Source organism: Apteryx mantelli, chromosome 7, assembly GCF_036417845.1.
Source record: "Apteryx mantelli isolate bAptMan1 chromosome 7, bAptMan1.hap1, whole genome shotgun sequence".
NCBI classification, from domain to species: domain Eukaryota; kingdom Metazoa; phylum Chordata; class Aves; order Apterygiformes; family Apterygidae; genus Apteryx; species Apteryx mantelli.
The window spans coordinates 21754620-21775831 of NC_089984.1; the positions used below are offsets into that span (position 1 = coordinate 21754620).

Genomic DNA, 21212 nt, shown 5'->3' on the forward strand with positions numbered 1-21212 from the left:
CTCACACTGAAATTCAGCTGAGTAGCTAAAATACCAGAAGAATTTTACTGCAAAATGGAAATAACATCTGCTAACAGAGCCTGAGAAGCCAATAACCCTGACAAATTCAGGGTGTCTGGGCTTGTTGGCAGACCCCACTTCTGGACTTCAGAGCAGCTTCCGGAGACAGGTAATAGCAGCCCAGAGCAGAGCTATTTCCTACCGGCAGTGCTGCAAGGTAATACCACCAGCAATTTCTCCATCAAGTCATGAAATAAAGAGGAAAAGATTTTCTTGAATCTCATGAAAGAAAAGGAACAATATGACTGAACAGTGAGGACACTTTCACTATATTAATTTTCTGTTATTTAGTATCAAATAATCCTCCCATGATGGGGCTACTTGCTTCCACCTCTTTCCTCCCACCTATTTGAAACTTTAGGGTCAAGAACTGAAGAAAGCCACCCCAAAGATCAGTCCACATCCCAGAGGTCACAACAAAGTTCAGATGCACAGGAGTTTACACGCACTCTTGGTAAAGCAAAGGAAAGAGAAGTGGTAAAACCCATGTTTGCTTTTTAACACGTGAGGGAGAAGAGTTCTAAAGAAAAAGGGGAACTAACAGGAACACAGAGAGCTTTTGGACAAAAATCAATAGGTAGTTAAAGATTTCAGGATAGTCCCTCTTGGAAATAAAAGTTACCCTTATTGCTTGGACACAGAAGTCATTCAGCAGCTGAGAAAACTACCTGAAAATGAGGAAAGAAACAAGCCATTAACAGAGCTTGAATCAGAGGGAAATAGAGATTAAGAAAGATTTTTGGAAACACTCCCACTTCAGCAAACAAAATATTTAGAGAAATACAGATAATCTTAATAACTGCCCCTCCAACAAGAGGAGGCAGAGTTGTGAAAAGAGCTATGAAATGGGCTGTCACTGTTTCTTGGCACAAACTGGCTTCCATTAGTAACTCTCTGTGCTTGCTGTCAGGCTTAGCAATATATTTTATTAATATATATATATTTTTTTTTTCCCAAAGGGAAGCTTCTTGAGGGAAAGGGTTATGTAAAAAGCAAAAGCCTTGAAGAGGCAGGAAAATATGAACAGGGGGATGCAAAGTTCAACCACTAGATGCACAGTCCACTTCCATTTGCTCTCCTTGACAGTCAAGTGAAGCAAGTATGGCTCATTTTTACTGAACGTTTAGGGATCATTTATTAATCAACAGGAAATATGGAAAATTATCCAGAGAAAACAAAGTTTTGCAAACTGACTTTGGCACACAGCTAACGTCAAATAAATTTTCTTTCAGTATCATTTATCAATATGAAGCAAGATGCTATATTATCACACATGATGAAGAACAGAGAACTTGCTTTCCAAGAATATTCCTCAGCTTGCTTTTTTTTCTTTTTTTCCCCTCCCCAAAGTTAGACCAGATATCACTGGAGGGTAACCTACCGTAAAAATTAAGCTGAGTAGCCAACAGAAGCAACAAGCCAAAATAAAACAGTACAGACTATTACAGACACACTACTTTTGTCACTTATAATTCCAGCAAACTACCATAAAAGGGGCGTTACAAACAACATGGTCCAGGCAGCAGCTCCTTCTCTGGAGAGACATAAAAAATAAGGCAAGCTACCTCTGTCTCTGGGGTAACAATTCCTTTTGAAATCATATTTTTCTTGTAAGAAGGATTTGCTAGCCCTACACTGTCATAAAATCCTTGTATGTTTTATTTGCACTTCCCTAACAGTACTGTGTTTTCTTCACTTCCCTCTCTTAGTTTCATTATTCATGAGTATATTGGACATTCAGCATTGGGTTTCCAATGTCATGCTTGTCCTTGTGGCTGCAGAAAGATGTATCATTGGAACTAATACAGTCAACCTCAACACTGTTGACAACACTGGTACTTCTAAGAAAATGCTTCTTGCCCAGAGAACAACAAAGGCTTTTAATACGTTTTAGAACCATTATTGTCAAAACTAGGCATATCTGCAAAAGGGGTATTACTGATTCATAGTCACTTGGGCAGCACTGCTCCTCGTCTGAAGCAGTCTCAGCCTCCCAGTGCCATGCAAGCTTCTGAAGCATCTGAGAGGCAGAAGAAGTTACATGCTAATTTCCAAACTTCTGTAAGTAACCCACACAAGAGAGAAACCAAAGAAAAATCTTCTGCATTTGAATTAAGCAAACAACCCAAAATAAGATGCATTAAATGATATAAAATCTATGATCCCAAACAGAGCCTTGTCTGTTATGTTACTAACAGTAATCCTGTCTACACACAGCACTGCTGCTTGCAGGACCAGTTAGGGCAAACAACAGAACCATGGCCTATGAATGGAAGCCATTGCCCTGTGCTGCCAACCTATTCCTGAAAGCAAATGTGATGATCTAGTTTGTAGATCCAGGTCACGTCCCCTGAAACAGCCTGCAAATTCTGCCAGTTCCCTTCAGAACAAGAGTGGGGGCCATGTCTAACCACATGGTGAAGCAGAACTACTGACCCCATAAATCCCTGCATCCAGTTCTGAGTGTTCCATGCAATACGACAGAGTCCTTCTACCTAAGGGCCATACCTTCATAGACCACAAAGAAGCCTTTGCCTAGGATGTTACTGCTGCTCCGGAACTCGATCCACAGCCTGCTGTCTGTGGAAATAACCGGTTCGGGGATCTTGTCGCCACAAAATCTACCTAGAAGGCAGGAAAAAGACAATCAAGATTTCCCAGCTGACTGGCAGCACAGTGTAGCAGGCCCTGTGGTCCAAGAAGTGAAGAAAATATGTGGTTAAAGGAGCGGTGTTTGTGTAAAACATGCTTTCACTCCCACCATTCATGTTTTTGAATCATTTTCTCTTTTTTCACCCTTAATTCATATTCTCCTAAATTATTAAATTAATAAAGTTTTTTTTCCACCTGGGACCAGAATCCAGTATTCACAAATGCAGCCTCCATTGCCATGGTAAATTCAACAGGGCTCTTGTTTTGACCACTTGATTGGGCAGATGATGTGACAAGGGTAGGGAATCATTCCCTGCCCTCCTTGAGATGTGCCATTCTGATGAGAAAGAGGGTTACGCAGATTCCTCAGACCACCATCTAACACAGCTCATCCTATAACGAGTGCTACAGACCCTTTATCTCTTCTGCTCTTCCTCCCCCAGTAAATCTACCTCTTCCTAGTTAAGCCTCTGCAGTCATTCAATCTCTTAATCCTCAATAGCTTTGTGACCAAGGGCCCTTTTGCTCTATGGTTCAGCCAGCAAAGAGCTCTCTGGCATGCATCAGCACTGGTAAATATCTGAATCCTGTTAGCAAGGGAGAATCCTGAAACAGAGCAGCTGCAAACAGCAACTGCCAGAGTAGCCAGGACAACTGCAATAACCCTAATTCAGCCCTGGTTTTCCTCTACCTGTTCCAGCCAGAAGTTCCTCAGAGCACAAAGCAAACACTTCAGTATGTACTGAGAGCACGCAGTACAAACATGGTTCTTCCCTTCAGCTGACACCAGCAGGGCTGAATTCCACAAGGCCTGGGCACCTTGTCCAATTGAATCACCAGACCAGAGTCTTCTTCAAACAACCTCCACTAGGTAAAACTCCATTAATGCCTTACCTGCAAGACAGCACCTTAGTTCTCAGAAGCAGGCTGCATTAGTGACTCCCTACACTGGAAAAGGAGACAGACAGCTCAAGGCCTGCTGACTGTCAGGCAGAGAAGGCTGTTGTTTTTCCTATGTATGGGGGCAGAGGGGTTGGCATGAGTCCTGTGCATTAAAAGCCTAGAGCTCCCCTGCCTAGTCAGCTGCCCCCAAACACCTTTTTTCTCTGCCTTCCCCCTTTTTTCCTCTGTTGAACCCCCCATCCAAATATTAGTCCAGACCCTAGCTCTACTTGCCTCCTCCATTCTGAGTTCCTTGTACTCCAAAGCTGCCCAGCACTGCTTGGGCAGTGTGACAGGCCCACAGTGTAACAGCAGCATCTCCCATCTCCCCTTCCGAAAGGGATGCTAACAAATAGCATCAGCACTGCAAAGCTCCTTCCTCTAGGGTCACTGAGCAACTGCCTCCTGGATTTAGACTTGGAGGTTAACAAGGACGTCAGGGAGAGGAAATGCAGATGAGGAATTAGAATGAGCAAAATCCTCAGAGTATGATAAAGGGCCCATTCATAAAAAGTTATATGCCATTTAAAGGCTGGGTTTCCACACACTTCCCTGGGAAAATATGCAGTGCACATGTATTTTTTTTTTTCTCCACAAGAAGTCCATGCTTTCACAATTCACACTAATCCCCCTCCCCGCCCTCTGCTGAACTGCTGCCTGTCTGCCTCTTCCAAGCTAATTTCATGGGCTCAGCCCCTTGTGGGAGCTGTGGCCACTCATGCAGTCTCTCATTCCAGATGGAAACGCTCACAAGTCCACCTGCATTAGGGGGACAGAGAGGTGCTTCGCTTTTGAAATACCTTCCAATTACTTGGCAGAGAAACTAAATAATGAGGATGTAAGTTACAGCCGCTGGAGCAATGTTACCTGCTGCATGTGCTGCAGAAACCAGCAACAGCTTCTGCCAACCCTAAAGCAGGCAGGAAGCAGTAAAAACTGCTGCCAACTCCTGTATAGAAATACAGGCCCACAGAAGCCTCTAGAGAGCAGCACAGCTCCAACCTAAGAACTTCATCTGGCATTAAGGTTGGAATTTCCAAAGGGGCCAAGGTGAGCTGCGCACCTCTGTAGCCCCACTGACCATGCTGTCTGACTAGCCCAGATCTGTGCTGCAGCATCAGGCACAGCATCCCTAACACAGCTGGTGATGCTACACAAGCTGATTGTTGCCATCTTCCTTACCTTTTGGGGGGAGGGGCTGTTTGCACCATTTTACATACAGGGACATGTGAGATTAGGAGACAGGGTCAAGATCAGAGCCAGTAGCAAAGCTAGAAAAAGAAGCCAGGAATCCTCACTGCCCGCTCTGAGCTCTCCTTTCCCCATGGTCATGGGGAACTCACCAACTGCTGCACAGTCTAAGGGTACTGCCAGGTGTCTCGCAAGCTACCCCTGGCTCTCTGGACCAAGGTGGAGTCAGCAGCAGTGCAGGGTGGGAGAAGACTTGCAGTCTTCTGATAGCAGGAGGTGGAGGAATAGAGAGGACACCGAGGAGGAGCTGCATTTTCTTGAGATCTTTGGGAGCAGTAGTATGGTAGAGCCCTTGCACAATTGGCATCCTTGGCATGATCAGTAATCTCCTTGCCCAGAGGCAAGTTCCCAGATGGAAGTGCAGAGGCCCAAAGTACAAACTGCTCTGTATTTGTATTCTCAAGGAGAAATAATGGCAGGCCTTTGGGCGAGAAGGTGTACGGCTGCTTCATCCTGACTGCCTGACAGTTCCACTCAGGCCTTGTGGAAAAGTGGTTAAAGTGGTTAAAACTCCACAGACCACCTTTTTAATCCCAGCTATGCCCCTGACTCACTTTCCTTTGTGCCTCAGTTCTCAAGCTGGAAAAGGAAGGAATAAAGCTTTTGCTACTAAAGGACTTGGAGCTTGAATCATTTGGTACAAATACAACACTCTGACATCTCTAGGTGGAGACATTAACGGACACCAGAGCACTGGCTGGACATAGGCCCCTTAAAGGTAAAGGAAGGTTTTTGCAATAGGCCTCAAGAAGAACACACAAAATGCAAGTAAAACGAAATAGCCACTTACCCAGTAATGGAGCCTTCCTCCAGTAGCCATCACGCACCTCAACATAATCATACCAACAAAGGCGACTTTTAAACAGGTCCATCGATGTGAAGTTTAACATAATCTGCAAAGAGAAAGGACACAATTTGCAAAGGGAGCTACTTCAAAGAGAAGGCTCTACAGATTATGTACTTTATCTCTGCTATTATGCTACATAAGGGAGCGCACAGTAGAAGACAGCTGGACAGCTGGTTGGATTTTTTTAATCACCTTTCACCAAAAATAAAGGCTTCTCAAGGAGTTTTAACAGAACAATATAGTACATGATAGCAGATAGTACAAGTAACTTTATTGTCCATTCTGTAACTCACACAGTCACTGCTCCTCAATTAGTAAAAGGCTACTAAAAAAAAGCCCAATTTTGTTTCTTCAATTAAAAAATAGAATCCTTGGTTTTGATTAACATCAATAATATAGAGAAACACATTGCCCCAAACCACAGGTGTCTGGGGCTTATTCCTTACATAAATGACACTTCTTGCAAGAAATAGCTAATTTTGCTGACACATTTCCACATTCTGACAATTATGTTTGTGTGATTACTGTGATTCAACAGCGTTCAGTGGCTTTACAGAGCAGTATTTAGCTTGAAAATTTTATCCCTTTGGTCTCCTTCTTCCATAACAAGGATTATGGGCCTTGCTCTGGGCCTATGGAAGTCACTGCATGGCATATACTTGTGGCATTATGTTCTTGCAAGATTTGACCCATATAGTACATCTACTCCTTGCCAAAAGAATATTATTAGGTTAAAATAGATATTCTCTTCCCAAAGCAAAGTACCGGACCTGGCAGGATGTACAGAATGCTGGTAATGATGTCACTTACTTTGTTCAGACTTTTGCAATTCTCTGACTTTGGACAACAAAAGGAGATTCATCTGTTTCTATACAGATGAACACTACAACCAATATCTGTTCTGAGCTAGCGCCATTGCTGTGATACCACAATGTACCAATTACTGCATTTGTTTAAACATGGCAAAATAAGTAGAAGCACCTAATCTGAACTCGATCTATTTATTTTTTTTAATACTAGTGTTTCAGCATTTAGATGCTGGGTCATATCTGATGTAACTCTTCTAAAGAGGCTGAGGGACAAAGGGAGAAATTACAGTAGTTGAAGTAACATTTATACTGTAAAAGCCACACTGCAATTATTTCAGAGCCTGGACTATTCATGATATCTCTTCCCCTTGCAAAGCTCTCCCTGAAGTTAATGGTAGGGGTTCAGCACTGTATAGGACTGGGCCTGCAGGCAACAGAACTGAGTCCAAGAGCAAGATGACTGATGAAAAACAAGTGAACTCTGCCTTTCTTTCTTTGTTTGAGTCAGAGTCTTAAATGCTTCTCAAGGGTGGGCCTCAATGAAGTTGCTCTGCTGAGAAGCTCCAAAGCCAGGCTGCAATATGAAGAGTCTAAAGGGCTGGTATTAATGAATTAAGGAAAGATTTTATTTCTACAGGAGGATCAATAAAGCAAAAGGAGCTAGAAAGCAAGTGGATGGAATGGCTGATTGATCTGCACTAGGGCTCAGCATGACTCCCCTGACAGGGACGTTCTGCCTGTGTGACAGTGGCAAGTCACCAGTGTCACTCGACTCCTCCAGCTCTCTCCAGGACCCCATCTTGTTGGCACATTTTATGCAACTCATCTGACTGACAGCAGGCTTTGAAAGGTCACTTCCTCAGCTCTCAGCTCAGTCAGCTAGCACGTGGCAAGCTGAGTATGTGAGGAAACTATCCAGGAAGGGTTTTGCCTTGAACTGAGAGGAGTGAGTTCAGAGATCAACACATGGTCGCAAACTGTAGGGGGTTTCTACTCCCACATTACCTCTCCTGTCCTCAGGAACAAGTATTCCTGACCCCTGGGACTCTTTCCCTGAAGGCAGGTGAGTCTCTGGGAGGACAAAGATGTTGCTCAGGAGTGTTTTCAGGCTCCCACTCTGCACTCTAGACATGCAGAGGTCTAGAGCATGCTGCCAGCTGCTAACACTGTTGTCACAGGCAAAGATACTTGTCAGGGAAATGCAGAGCACACCTTGAGCTGGTGTCACGCCTACCTTCTCCCCTGGGGTCACTGAGATTCTCCAGACACAGTGGGAATAGGAGGGGTAACCGTTTGGAAAGCCAGGGGCTGAGAAATTCCCTGTTGTGTCCTGCAAGGTCTCACCACAAGCTGCAAGAGAAGAAAAAAAGACAGCAGCAAGGAGTTACCCTCTGAAAGGCATCAGGGTCTGTTAAAGTGTTTGCATCTGGCTGCCGTATGCAGGTTGGTGGCTTGTACTCTAAGGATGCTCATTCAGTCTCGCCTGGCAGTGGCCAAAGGCGCCATTTACCATCTGAGACCTCACCAAAGGGGGTGATGTGAAACTTGCCAGGATTACCAGGTAAAAGTTTATAAGCTCAAGGACAGGGAAACAGCCTCTGAAAAAGGCACCCTTCTCCCTCTCCCCTCCTTCCACATGCCAGCACATTTAGGTTTTAACCCTGTTGAGGAATATCTTATCCATTGATCAAATACAAAATATTAATCCCTCCACAACCACAAGACTGCTGCCAGCAAATTTGTTTTCCCTTTATTACATGCTGCTCAATAAAGTTCTCCTTAGTTACCATTGTTAATTGCCCTTTTTTGGTTAAAACAATGTAACCAAAGCAGGGCAAGCTCTCTTGTGCCTAGGCTCTGGCTGTCCAGCATCCACCCTGCTTTCCCACTGCGCAGGGTAAAATGTGAACGCTACAGCTTCCTCTGCTCTCCACCTTGCCTTTTTTGTGGCCAGCTGCAGTTGATGAAAGGTAAAACCCAGAATGACTTTTGGGAAGCAAATAATATGCGCAAGCACATGTTTCTTTAGGGAATGGCAGCTTCCAACATCTGGGAAAGCAGCCACTACTGTAGTTCCTGTTCTCTGAGCCAGGAGGACTGAGCTGGAACAAGGAAAGAGTATGCACATGTGCAGAGCAGCTGACTGGCTAGGTCAGAGGATCACACATATCAAAGCTCCCATTTCCTTGAGAACGCTCACCAGACACATGCAAATACCCATCCCACGGAGCAGGGACCTTGGCTCTCTTGCTTTCCAGTTGTTTTTTTAATTTCATAAACCACTGATGTTATAAAGCTGCCCTTGACCTGCAACTTGGTTTCCTCAGTGACAGCAAGGCAGCCCCCAAAAATCCCTCATTAAGCAGCAGTGCTTTGAAAGATCTGACAAGACCGAACATCTGGCTCCCTTTCTCATGGAAATGCCAGTGGATGCTCCTCTACCTGATGCTATCACACACTCATTAATTTTTCAGCCATGGTCACATTTAGATTCACAGGTCGGAAGTTGGAGGTGAAAAGAGACCAGTCCCATTCAAGAAGTTTAATATCTTCCAAAAGGGGAGAGGGAGTCACCTAGGACAGAAATTCTTAACTTCCCTGAAGTACTTTGACCCACAGCTTGACAGGTCAGACAAGATGAACAATAGGCAGGGACACAAAAAAAGGGTTTTGCTCAACCAAACAGCTCCTAGGGGTGCTCTGGAAGGTGGAGTCACTACAAGGAATGAGTTGCACATATTTCAAGGCACAGCTCAGCACAGACTCTGGCAAAGTGATTCCTGCCAGGAAAGGCAAAGGTATTTAAAAACTGCTAGAAAGAAGCACCACTGAACAAAACAGGTAGGAGAATGCATGCACCTGCCCTAGAGGTGTAAAGCAAAAAATTAGAGTTTAAAACCTCCACGCTGCTCCCTCCTTCTCAAAGGAACAGTTTTGAGCCCTGAGAACACCCCTTACCATTATGCAACTACAAAGGAGCATTGCACAGGAAGTTTTAGTATCTGCAGAAACAGCCAATCTCCAGCCTCTCCCAACATGTTTGGCAGGTGATGATGTCTGTATTCTTCACATTGGCAGAGAGAGGTGCTGGTAAAAGGTGATGGCCTGCACATACTGGAAAAGAAGCCTGAAGACTACTATCACAGAACAAATACACTTTATTCCTTTCCACCTCTTGCAAAGATGCCTTGACTTGTTATCTGTGGTACAATCTGTTAGGATAATTCCAGCTTCACAATGCAGGATGCTCCTAGGACCCTCAACCAGGAAATGCATGGGGCCCAGCAGATGAACACTGCAAAGAAGCTGAATCCCAGCCGTACTTATTCTGAGGGCAGTAAGCCATTTTTCAGCCGCTTCTCTGGCATCACCATAGGCAATGCAAGGTCTGGAGTGGCCATCGGCCTAGGATGACTCTAGGAATGCAGGCATGTGGCAAGGTGTCCTAGTAGAGAGGGGATTCCAATCTATAACTTGCCAAAGTATATGAACATTCTCTTTCTTTGCTCAAAAATCTATGTGAATGAAGCTGCCCCCATGAAACGATAAGGAAAGCCTAAATCACTGGGAACACATACTACATCACCACAGTTACACAGGATAAAGAGCATTACTGCTCTCCACTGAACCACAGTGCCAGTTACGGACAGCCCAGATCTAATTCTCCTAAGTGTAATTACACAGTAATCGGCAAGACTTTATAATAATGGAGCAGGTACTAAGGCATCTAACAGCAAAAACTACTCTGCTAAAATGTCAGAAAGGAGACCTGCAAAGGAAACTCTACTATAAGGATCCGTCTGGCTTTTCATAGTTGAAGAGAGTGATTGCCTGCATGTGCAGAGGGTAACAGGATATTAACGAGCAATGCATGTGCACTTGTAGAGCACAATCTCTCACAGCACATCAGTATGCAATACAAATGTACTCCACTTAGTAGCAAGGCAGTCAACAGGTCTAGTGAGAAGAGTGTTTGGTGCTTCTGGGGTCCAAGAGACTGAACCGAGGTGGTCTTGGCACACGGTGAAGAAGCTGCTGCACACTTAAGCTGCTGGAAAGGAACAGAAGTGAAAATCAAGGCAGAAGAAGCAATAAATGCTTCAGAAGTCATTTTCAAGTGATGTAGCTGAGGGACAGGCATTTACTATTCATCAGTTGGTTACCTATATGTTACACTGTGTCAAAACTGCACTGGGTACTGGATGGGATGACATAATGCAGGACCACTCCCAATTTAAAGTTTAACTATTCCTGCGCAGTTAGCACTGCCATGCAGGCCTCTTAGCTTTTGCACAGCACAAGAGAATGCGACAAACCATTTTAAAGTCTTTTGCAGAGACTATACCCATCAAATCATCAACCATGTAGCCACATCAAATCTAGCATTTACCACTATGCAGCAGAAGGCATCTCGCCTTCCAAAAAGTCCTTCAGCAAATTTCATCTGGCTTCTCCTGGCTTGGCACTAACTTTTACCCAGCAGGTGTAAGCTTTGGGGAATTAAGAGCAGTTTAAAACAGCAGGGTTTTAGAACAGAAAAGCTAAGGCACAAAAGCTCCAGTCTAATGACTTGGAGAGTCCTGTCTCTTACAACAAATACAGCAGTCATTCTGGCAAGCACCAACACACACTAACTCATCTTCCATCACACTGTCTTGCAGGAGGATTCTCAGGCACTCTCAGATGGGCAGTCTCTTTCAAAAAGGGAAACCATCTGCCATTCAACTTCTGGAATATGTTGCTGTGCTTTTTAAAAATTCACAGCTTGACTACTGAACAAAGTTGTCCTCAATCAAAGGTTTCATTCAAACTCTGCTTTGAACAGATAACTAATGTCCCTTGGTCTTGAACTCCTAAGCTTTGCATTTTGGAGAAGTTGTTACAGGCCTTTTTCAAAACTACAGATTCAAATAGCAGCTGCAAATGTCCAAGTCATTAAATATATTGCACCTTTTCTCCTCAAATGCAGCCTGTATATAAATTTTCATGGAAAGCAAAAACCAAAACCAAATAATAGATATTGAAAAAATCTGGTTTAGTAGGCTCAGAGCTCTGATCATTCTGCTGTTAAGTGTTCTGAAGTGGAATAATCTCTGCTAAAGCTTTGTGGCATAAACAAGGAGTAGAGAAGTTCTACTGGGCAAGTAGAAAACCTGAGACTCAGAAGAGTCCTCATTTTAAAGAAAATTGCTTTGTAGCTTTTAATTTGCCTTTAACCTCAGATCAATATTGGCTTTTTAGCTCACCTTGAGAAATCTGAAGCTTTAGTGGAATGTTTCCAGCTAAGTGAATGGAAAGTCTGATTGGATTAACTCTGGCTCAAACAAAAATATGGTGCAAGACATTCTTTTTTTTTTTTTTTTTTGAGTATCCAAATGACTCAATCCCTAAAAAATCTGTGAGATAATTTTCCAAGAGCCACATCTTGTATGAGGCCAGATAAGGCAGATTTCAATGAAAAAGGAGTTTGTTCGAGAAGATTACAAGTAATTAAAAGACAAAATTGTTAGGACTTGCACATCTAAGAAAGTGATACCAATATATGCTAAAGCAGTGATCCCCAAATATCATGGACCCTGAAGTGCTGCTCATCCTCACAATTTATCCTGGACCATTATGAACCCAAACTGTCTGACCTGTAGCTGGATACCCAGAAGGGTATTTGCACACCAGCTATGGACCATTTTCCACAGCCTCATGAATGGTTCACAGACCAGTGCTAGCCAGTCACTGAGTTAATATGTGACTCTCTGTATACTGATAAAACCTACCTCTCCTCCCCACTTTCTCCCCTCTCCCTGTTATGTGCTTATTCCAAGTGGATTGGGCCTTTGTCCTGTTTAGCAAACGCTGATTCAGGAAAGGTTTAAGATCAATCAAAGACACTCTTAACTGGACCAATATGCTGGCCAGACCAACTGATTTAGATAAACCATTGGGCCATGACTGCACAAGTCCTTTTTTTATTTTCTGCACTATTACTAATGTTACAAAGTCATTCTGCAAAATCAGGGAAACTCCCTCATTCTCTGGTATCTTCCTATGGATGTTTCACTACCAGCAGAAATGCAGCAAAGCTTGTTAAACTTTCTCCCTCCCAGCATCACATCTTCCCTACTATCTCCCTTCTTGGTTGCTGCAGTCCATGCCACAGTCCCCAGACTGGGTGCCGTCTTCACTTGAGGTTTTTCTTTACATCCTCACAGTCAAACTCCCCTTAAATCTGGTAGATTCCTTATCTGAAATCTGGTTTTCCCTATTAATCTAGTCAGCTAAAACTATTGCACAAACTTTTCCTGATATCTCCATTTTAATGGGATCTTTTTGCTCTGATGGGTAAATTTATTTTTTTCCCAATCATATCTGTGACCCTGAAGCTCTTTTTGTGAACCTTTGCAAACTCTGGATAGGGCAGGAATCAGACTAACGGTCTTTAGTATGTCACACATATGTAGATGGGATCTCTTTCAAAGCTCTTTCCAATCTATCACTCCTTTAGCAGCAAAAGGAGTGATGCAAACCTCCTCTGAACAGCCCAACGCACCATCTTCCAGCTCCTGGTTGTTTTACAAATCACCATCTTTGAGCTTTATTCCATGTTACCCTCCCAAGCCTCAGCACAGCACACCAGAACCATTCATGGAGACACCCCATGGGTCTCCCTAAGGCTCTCCCTTGGGACAATGTCTATAGAAATAACTCAAGAGAAGTTTGATGGCTGGTGTGCAAAGACCCCCACCACTGTCATCCTTCTGCCACTTTGCTAACTCCTCGTCCCCACCCTGTCCATGGTCTTGTATGTCATTTCTATGCTCTGTAAACAGAGCCTACACCCCTAGTTCTATTTTGGACAGTGTATTTATACAAAAACAACAAAATACAAGTCATATCCTAACCCCTCTCCTCAGCCTGCTCTCCAGCTCCTCTTACTTGGTTTCACAAGAGTCTAGATAACTTAAACCCTAAAACAAACAGGAATACTGGCAAAGTACTAATAAGAGACACATGTTAGGCAAGTTCAGTTCTCCCACAGCTCCATCTTGAAGCATTTAATGGTCTATATTTCCTGAGTCATCTCATCAAAGGGATCGTTAAGGTGCTCTGGAACTCCAGTGCCTTCCAGATAAACCATGCACCTAGCATAAAGCTGGAATCATCTCCACAAGCCATATTTACCTGGGCACTTGTACAACTTCCTCGCCTGAGCGATGTCTCCCTGACTCAGGCGAATACGCTGACCAATAGTTGGCCGGACCCCGTTATCATCACGACGGGGGAGGATGGTGTCGAGGAAAACCCCTCTAAAGGGAAGAACAGAGAAAAAGAGCAGTGAAGTAGGGAAAGTGGCATGATGCACAGAGAGTCATCTTGGTAAAAGACGGGCCTCCCACACCATCCCCTTGATCATGTATCCCATGCTAACACGTAAGGGTAAAGCAGTCTGTGATAACTGTATGTCTTGAGGTACCCATCTCCCTATAGCAGATAGCTTCCAAATGTACAGGCAAATCTGCCAAGCCAGTAAATTTTGCTTTGGATCTATCAATCAGGATTGCTGTCTCTGTTTCAGCATAGACACATTCCTTGCCATAAATCAGAAAAAGCAAAAATATATCCTTGCAGAAGGTTCATGGCACATCTGGCTCAGCAGGAGTGCAGATTGGACACTTAGGCCAAATGAGCAGAGGGGAGGGGAGTTTGTTCAGCAGCAGATGAGGTTGGGCTGGCAGTTTCCACAGACAAGAGAAAAAGATCCAGCACTCTACCTTTGTTCTGCATGACTTTCCAGTCTGTCTCTGCCTCTTTCTTGTGCTACTTTTTCTTCCATGTGGTCCCTAATACTCGGGAGTTCTCTACTGCACTTCTGATCTCACTCCAGTAAAGGATTTAAGCTCAGGCCTCACTTCCAGCAAAATGCAAAGTCAGTGCATCCAAGTGCAAGAGTTCGCATGCAAAAGAGACCCAAAGGCAGCATTAAGACTGCAGAGCTAAAGTAGGAGGAAGGAATCAGAAAACAGAACTCCAGGTTGTCAAAAACCGTGCTCTTGTAGCCAGGCTATCAAGTCCATAGGAATCATTTCACTCTATCCCAGAGTGTCTTACTGACATCATGCTGCAAATCCTAATTGTGAGGTTAAAACTTGGGCATCAGCTCTGTGAGGCAGACTCTTCTTTTTGAAGGGAACAATACAGCTGTGTGTAGAGTCTGAAGGGAAAGTCAGGGCAGAGGCAATAATTTCAGTGCTGCCTAGACCTGATACAAGAGTCTTTAAGTCTGGGTTAAACATTAAGAATACAAGTAATTCTGTTCATAGGGCTACTCAGGTGTGTAAGAGCCTTGGAAAGGAGTCTGAGAGAGATTTTGCTTTCATTCAATTTTAAATAAATACTGTAAGCAGAGTATTTGGAACAGAGCTGGCCAGAGATGCAGTCAGTGTTCTTGAACAGAAAATATAATTTGATTAAATGTATTTTGTGGGAAAAATTCTCTTGTAAATATTCAAATTAAAGGAAGAAATGGAGGAGGAGGAGTAGAATCTGTTTAAGAACCTAGAATCAACTCCTGCAGAGAAGACATTTTGGTCAATTTCGGTGGGTGGAAAATTCCTGATCAGCACTAAAATCAATTCTTACAAGTTCTGAGGTAAGTCCATCAAACCTTGATTGACAAATTCAGGCTGGCATTCTCCATGCCAGCTGCATGCCTGGGGCTGAATTTATGTAAGAGGTTTGATCAAAAATAGATTCTCCATGTCCAGAAACAACATGAACAGAGTAACAGGTCGTTTTGCTGGCAGTAAATTTTCAAGCCTCCTTGGGAATTCAAGGAATAACTTTGCATTTGGCAGGGAGATACTTCTGTGGACAGTGAAATGTTTTTTGCTGATCTCCAGGCTCAGCAAACAGGGACAAATGACAAAATTTAATAGAGAAACCACCATTTGCACATGCTAACCCTTTATTCTTTTGACCAACCCAATCCTCACAACCATGTACTCCTAATCTCAAACCTCCCCCACACAGTACACATTTAAGGCATTGCCCAAACAATGCAAATGACCCACAACACAGAATTACTTTGTGCTGCCTTATTACCTGCTAAGTATATTTTCTTCTACAAGGATGTGCCCAAGGTTGGGGCAGTGAGATTTCTGTTCTCGCTTTTTCCACTAATTGAATTGTGTACTCCCTTCACAAGCTTTGCTAAAGAAGGCTCCATATTGCGCTAAGTATAGTTTCTCTCATTTTACAAGTAAAGGAACTGAGAAGGGAGGAGAGTCTTCCTGGCTGAAATCACAGGTCCCACACGAATCATGCTGCCCACCCAATCACCATTCTCTAAGCAACACTGATGATGTTATGTGTTATGCATGTTTGGTGAGCGTCTATACTTCAGCTCACAAATTAATAAACATCGAGCAGACATCATTAAACAGAGAAGCTCAGGCACTCTAACACCAGACCTGTTCTTGAACAAGAGACCTAACCTCTCCTCCCAGAAGTAGGAAGAAAACCCAAGAATCCTGGATGCTCTATTTTTCTGCTGTCCAGGGATGGGCAGAGCATGCATTGCCTGCCCAATGCAGTGGTAAGTGGTCAAGCACAACAACCCACTGTTGCCACCAGCTAACAATGACTGAGTTTGAGCAGAGATGCTCTCAGGAGTCATTAGCATCTTCACAGTGCTCTGAATGTGTGAAGTGTTTTGCAAACATTTCCAATTCAAACAATTTTCAAAAGAACCCGTGGAAGCAATTGCCATTGCTAGGACACAATGTGTCTCTGAAAAACTGTCCCCTTCTGTTCTGGGCACAAAGTTTAGAATAAAAAGGGCCTAGGGTGTGCAGCAGTATTTGACCATGGCAAACACCATATGATTTGCTATCATCAGTATGCACCAGGAGTAACAAGGAACAAGGTTGTGCTGAGTGCTACATAGGAGCTGCTTGAAGACAACAAGTCACAAACACAGCTCTAGAGCCTCTTGTGCCAGATGATTCATAATTTCTCCATCTTTCCTCACTCACAACCAGGCAGCCAGAGGGATTCAGAGGAAGCAAAGTTATTAGCATGAACAAGGCAAGTAGTAAACAAGGCTATACACCCATCTGCTCTTTTTTGTGTAACACCCTGTAGTTCCTGGGAGGTTAGTGTGCCACCAACCCAAGGGGTTAAATCTTTCACTCATCTGGCAAAGATATAGAGGTGCACAGAGCAAGAGGGAGATATCCACTGACAATATCCTTTCAACAGCTAGATCCATCTGGACTGTGGTCAGCCAAGGCTGGGACACAGACTGATGGAGCTTTGAGTTCACCCTGATCTCAAGGGAACACAGTCATATGAATACAAAGCTCAAACAATAAATAGTCTATTAAAAAATTACACCTGTGCATCATTTTGGAAGGGAATAAACCAAATGCCAGACAAGTAGAACAGACACAGAAACTTTGTGCATACTTCACAGATACCCATGCAAATGGTGTGGCTGCATGAAAACCTACTAGCTAGAACAAGCTCAAAAATACAGGGAGGTATCTGAAATGAAGATATGAAAAATAGCAGAGAATCCACAACAGGAATCACTCTGGCCACAACTAAGACAAAGACACATCCAGTGAGAAGTGGGACAACTTTCCTGTCATGCAGAACAGCACCAGATGACACCTATGGGCAGGATGAGATCAGGGAATCCAAATCAGAATGGAGAGGAGAGACAGAGGTGCAGGAGGCACTTATGTATCCTGGAAGAGGTTCAGTGCACCAGCCCCAGCACATATTCTTGAAAACAATGCAGTCCTGGCACTCCACTGGGTCTGGTCCAACACTACAGCATAAGCAGGGGCCAGATAATCCACTGAAGCAGGCCACGGTCTCCAGATGGGGATGGTGCTTTACCACTCCATGCCTGGAGTGCCAACCTGCAGGCAAGAGGCAAGATCCACTTTGCCACCACTGCCCCATCAATACCAGTCTTGGCAGAGAATCAGCTGGCCAGGCTTAGTGCTGAATAGCAAGCAGCTCCCAAAGCCCAGTTACCTGAGGAATCTCATTTCATGGCTGGATTCTCTGATGTTACCCAAGCTACACACTGTATCTCCACTGGTGGGGTGCTCATACCATCCTTTTTCTGTGTGGTCTTTCTGGAGTCTGAGAATGTATTAACTCACTTGCTGCAGCCTTTCCATTAGCAGGGTCACTCAGGAACTCTCTCCCATACCTGGCCACTAATCTTCATGAAACTCGTAGGAACTTATTACCTTCAAGGGCTCTATGTCTCTGTCAGTTTGGGTTGTAATTGGCCAGCAGGTACAAAACTCCATAAGGTGGGAAAGATGTGTGCACACATTCGCAAATTTACATTCATGCAGACCAGTCACCTAAGTCTCATTCCCTTAGGGAAACAGACCAAGACACGTCTTGATAAAGTAAGTCTGTTCCCAGTGCTGCTTACTTACAGTGAGAGCACAGTCAACCCACAGAGGCACTTAGTGCTCAGTTCATTTACTGCACAAAGACTGCTGCTGGGGTGAGGGTGGGTCACAGACACAAAAGGCTTAAAGAAAACAGATTTTAAAATCCTATTAAGCACCGATTTAAATGTAGAAAAACTCTTGCCATTTTTATCCCTTTTTGGCCTAGCAGTGCTCTGAAGAATCCTGGTTTTCAAGACAGACTCAAAGGCATCTGCAATGTAAACGGAGGTAATAACTTAATCCTGCTTTTGTGCACAGCAATTCCAACCATTAGAGTCCAGCAATACTGGAAGGACCTAACAGATGCCCCAAAGGAAGAAAAATTCTCTGCTTTGGGTATCTGATCCAAACACATCTCTGAAGGCTGCAAAGCAACCTTGCCCACCCTACCACCTCTCTCTGCCAGGGCAACCAGCACTCCAATAAACCTGATAATTTTCCCCTAGTTGATGTGAACAGAAACAAAAGAGAAAAACAATAGGCTTTGCACTCCCACACAACTGGGGAGAAGGAAAATAAAAATAACCCCCAAAACATATTTAATTTTAGCAACAAAGTTCCTCAAAACGTGCATACCTACAGTATGTAGTGATGAAAGCTCTTAGGAGGGAGCAGTAGTGGGATTTATAGAAGAACTTTCAAATAATGCAGAAAGACAGAGCTGGTCATCCAGCAACTCTCATCCCAAATCTGGAACATAAATAACTATGCCCATTTCACCTCTCTAAAAGTGCCTGTCCAGTAGAGCTCTCTGCTCAGAAAATGAGCTCCAGCTGGAGGGCTAAGATGGGAGTCAAGGGCATATGGCCCACACAAAGATCAGCCAGTTAACTAGGACAGCAACAGGACTGAAAACTTCTCCATGAAGAACCCAACCACAGAGAATCACAAGGCTGCAGAGACTGCAATTTAGAGCACATGCACAGATGATTAAAAAAACAATCAAACAAAAAAAACCCAAAAAGCAACAAGCAAGAATCCTTAAGATCATGATCTAGAGTTTCAAGTCTCCTTGGCAGAGTGGCTGGGGACTGTGAAGGCAATATTTTGATTCCAAAGAATGAGCTGGACAACCAAGATACTCAAAGCTTATCTTAGTATTACTCCCCTTGCAGGTAGGCAGATACATACATACATACATACATGCTGGCTGGGAAGGAGCAGAGCATGCTAACATGGCTTTGGAAGGTCCCTGAGGTATATTCACCCCATGCTCGGTGGAGGGGAAAACAGGAGTCCATCACACTTCTCTTCACTCATCTTGCTTTTGCAAATATTTTCCAGGCTCTGCAATGCATTAGAGCTCAATGCAACTGCCACATACCTCTGCAATAGACCATGGGTCTCCTTTTAGGTTCCACGTACCATATGGAGCCAACCACAACTGCTGAATGTAGCTCTAAGGAGATGTGACCTGGCATTCTCACCTTGAGAACGTGTTCCTAGCATAGTGCATGATGCTGTCAAAGTCATAGGTCTCTCCCAGAGAATTCACTTCCCCAGCTTCCATCTTTAAAAAGTTGTATTCCTGACCTGTGATGCAAGACACAATTAAACAGAAAAAACAAATCTCTCTCTCTCTCTGTCAACCCTCCCCCCCCCCCAAAACATGGTATGAAAGGGCCATGATCCTACCTTCCAACAATTCCAGTTGCACGTCCAAATCTCTGTTCACCCAACTATTTCGGCCCTTTCTTTAGGCAAGGACTAGCAATATTTTTTCTTTTTCATATTAGATCACAGACCGCAAGGAAGATTTCCACCCACCCAAAAGCAGGTGGAGTAAGCTCAAGGGCTATTTTACCTTGCTGTATGTTCTCTCTGATGATTGTGACATGCTGGTCCCTGTCAGGCCGTGTGTGCTCATGCCAGAAACCAACCACGTGACCCAGCTCATGAGCCACAATACCAAACTTGTCACAGTTCTTTCCAATGGATATGGCCTGAGGGCCCCCTCCTCGGCGACCCACATACGAGCAGCATCTGAAAAAAAAAAAACTCATGCAGCACATCAGAAAATTGGATAAGTCTGAGGCACAGGGACAGGGGATTGCAACTGGAAGGGTCTGGGACAGGTCAGAAAGTACATACCTTATGTTCTTTAAAAAATATATATATATATATATGCATTTGGATTTATACATATATACACATATATAAGTTTATATACAGTATATATACGTATACGTGTGTGTGTGCATGTATGTGTGTGTCTACGCATAAAAATATATATAAGTTTGTGTATATAAAAAATGCATATATACACTTAAGTGTTATCCCTACAAAAGAGCCCAGAAAGGCCTGGCATCCTCTTGTGAGCTCATACTAAATTATCCTGGCAATCCTTACAGGAAGTGACCAGAGGTGTCTCAGCAACAGATCTCCCATGTGACTATTAGCTTATTCTGAGCAGAGGTAGATTTACAATGCCATTTATCAATGACAGGAATGTCTGCAACACAGCTAGCTGCAGAGGGTGTGTGTATCACTTACCCACATGTTCTGTACGTGAATACAATGAAACTCTCTTCATCAGTTCTCTCCACAAATGTCACACAGGTGTGCTTCTCCCAGTGCCTCATAGCTTGCTTAAAGATAGCTCTTTGGATTCCTGAAAAAGAAACCCAAGAAGAGCAAACAGGGAAGGCGTGGCTTTCAGGAAGATCTCTATTGGGCTTCATCTGGAGAGGGGGACAGTCAAGCCCTCCAACAATTGACCCTGTATCTGAAGACAATCTGGGGCCTACTTCCTACTACAGCACTGATTTACTGTATCATGCTTTACTCTCTTTACACTTGATGAATTAATTGCTCTACTTAAACAGACAACTTCTGCATATAAGAAAAACCACCCCACCAGGCAGAGTTCATTCTGGCAGAGTTGCTGGGTGCCCTGATCTGTGCACCAGTTACTCAGTGTTGTGCCACATTTGCTCTCATGCTACAACATAACATGACCACAGAGTTTTCAAGGAGCAGGAATCTCACATTAGTGCTACACATGTGCTCCTCCAAGCTAAGGCAAAACTGTTGCCAGATAGTTGTCTTTGATATTAGAAGCAAAAACTGCACAGCAGCTAGAGAGAGTGGTCTCAGGGCAGTGTTAGAAGGTGCAGAGATTCACTGCTGCTCTGTGCTTGACCCAAGGGACAGTTCAGAGCCTGAACAGAGAGA

At 43.8% G+C, this 21212-nt stretch overlaps 1 protein-coding gene across 2 annotated transcripts in view; it reads right to left on the minus strand.

Annotated features, from left to right (window-relative positions):
• TLL2 (tolloid like 2) overlaps window positions 1-19597 on the minus strand; it is a 41834-nt gene extending 22237 nt beyond the window's left edge. The window contains exons 1-5 of one of the 2 annotated variants that reach the window (XM_067299957.1): window positions 19466-19597; window positions 13738-13862; window positions 7796-7911; window positions 5696-5798; window positions 2569-2685 (exon numbers count right to left, since the gene is read on the minus strand). In XM_067299957.1, coding sequence (XP_067156058.1) covers window positions 2569-2685; window positions 5696-5798; window positions 7796-7911; window positions 13738-13862; window positions 19466-19548 — 544 coding nt within the window. In that variant the 5' untranslated portion in view covers window positions 19549-19597. Of the gene's footprint in view, window positions 1-2568; window positions 2686-5695; window positions 5799-7795; window positions 7912-13737; window positions 13863-19452 lie in introns of both variants that reach the window. The other variant, XM_067299958.1, reaches the window with a different exon arrangement.
• Window positions 19598-21212: the final 1615 nt, after the last annotated feature.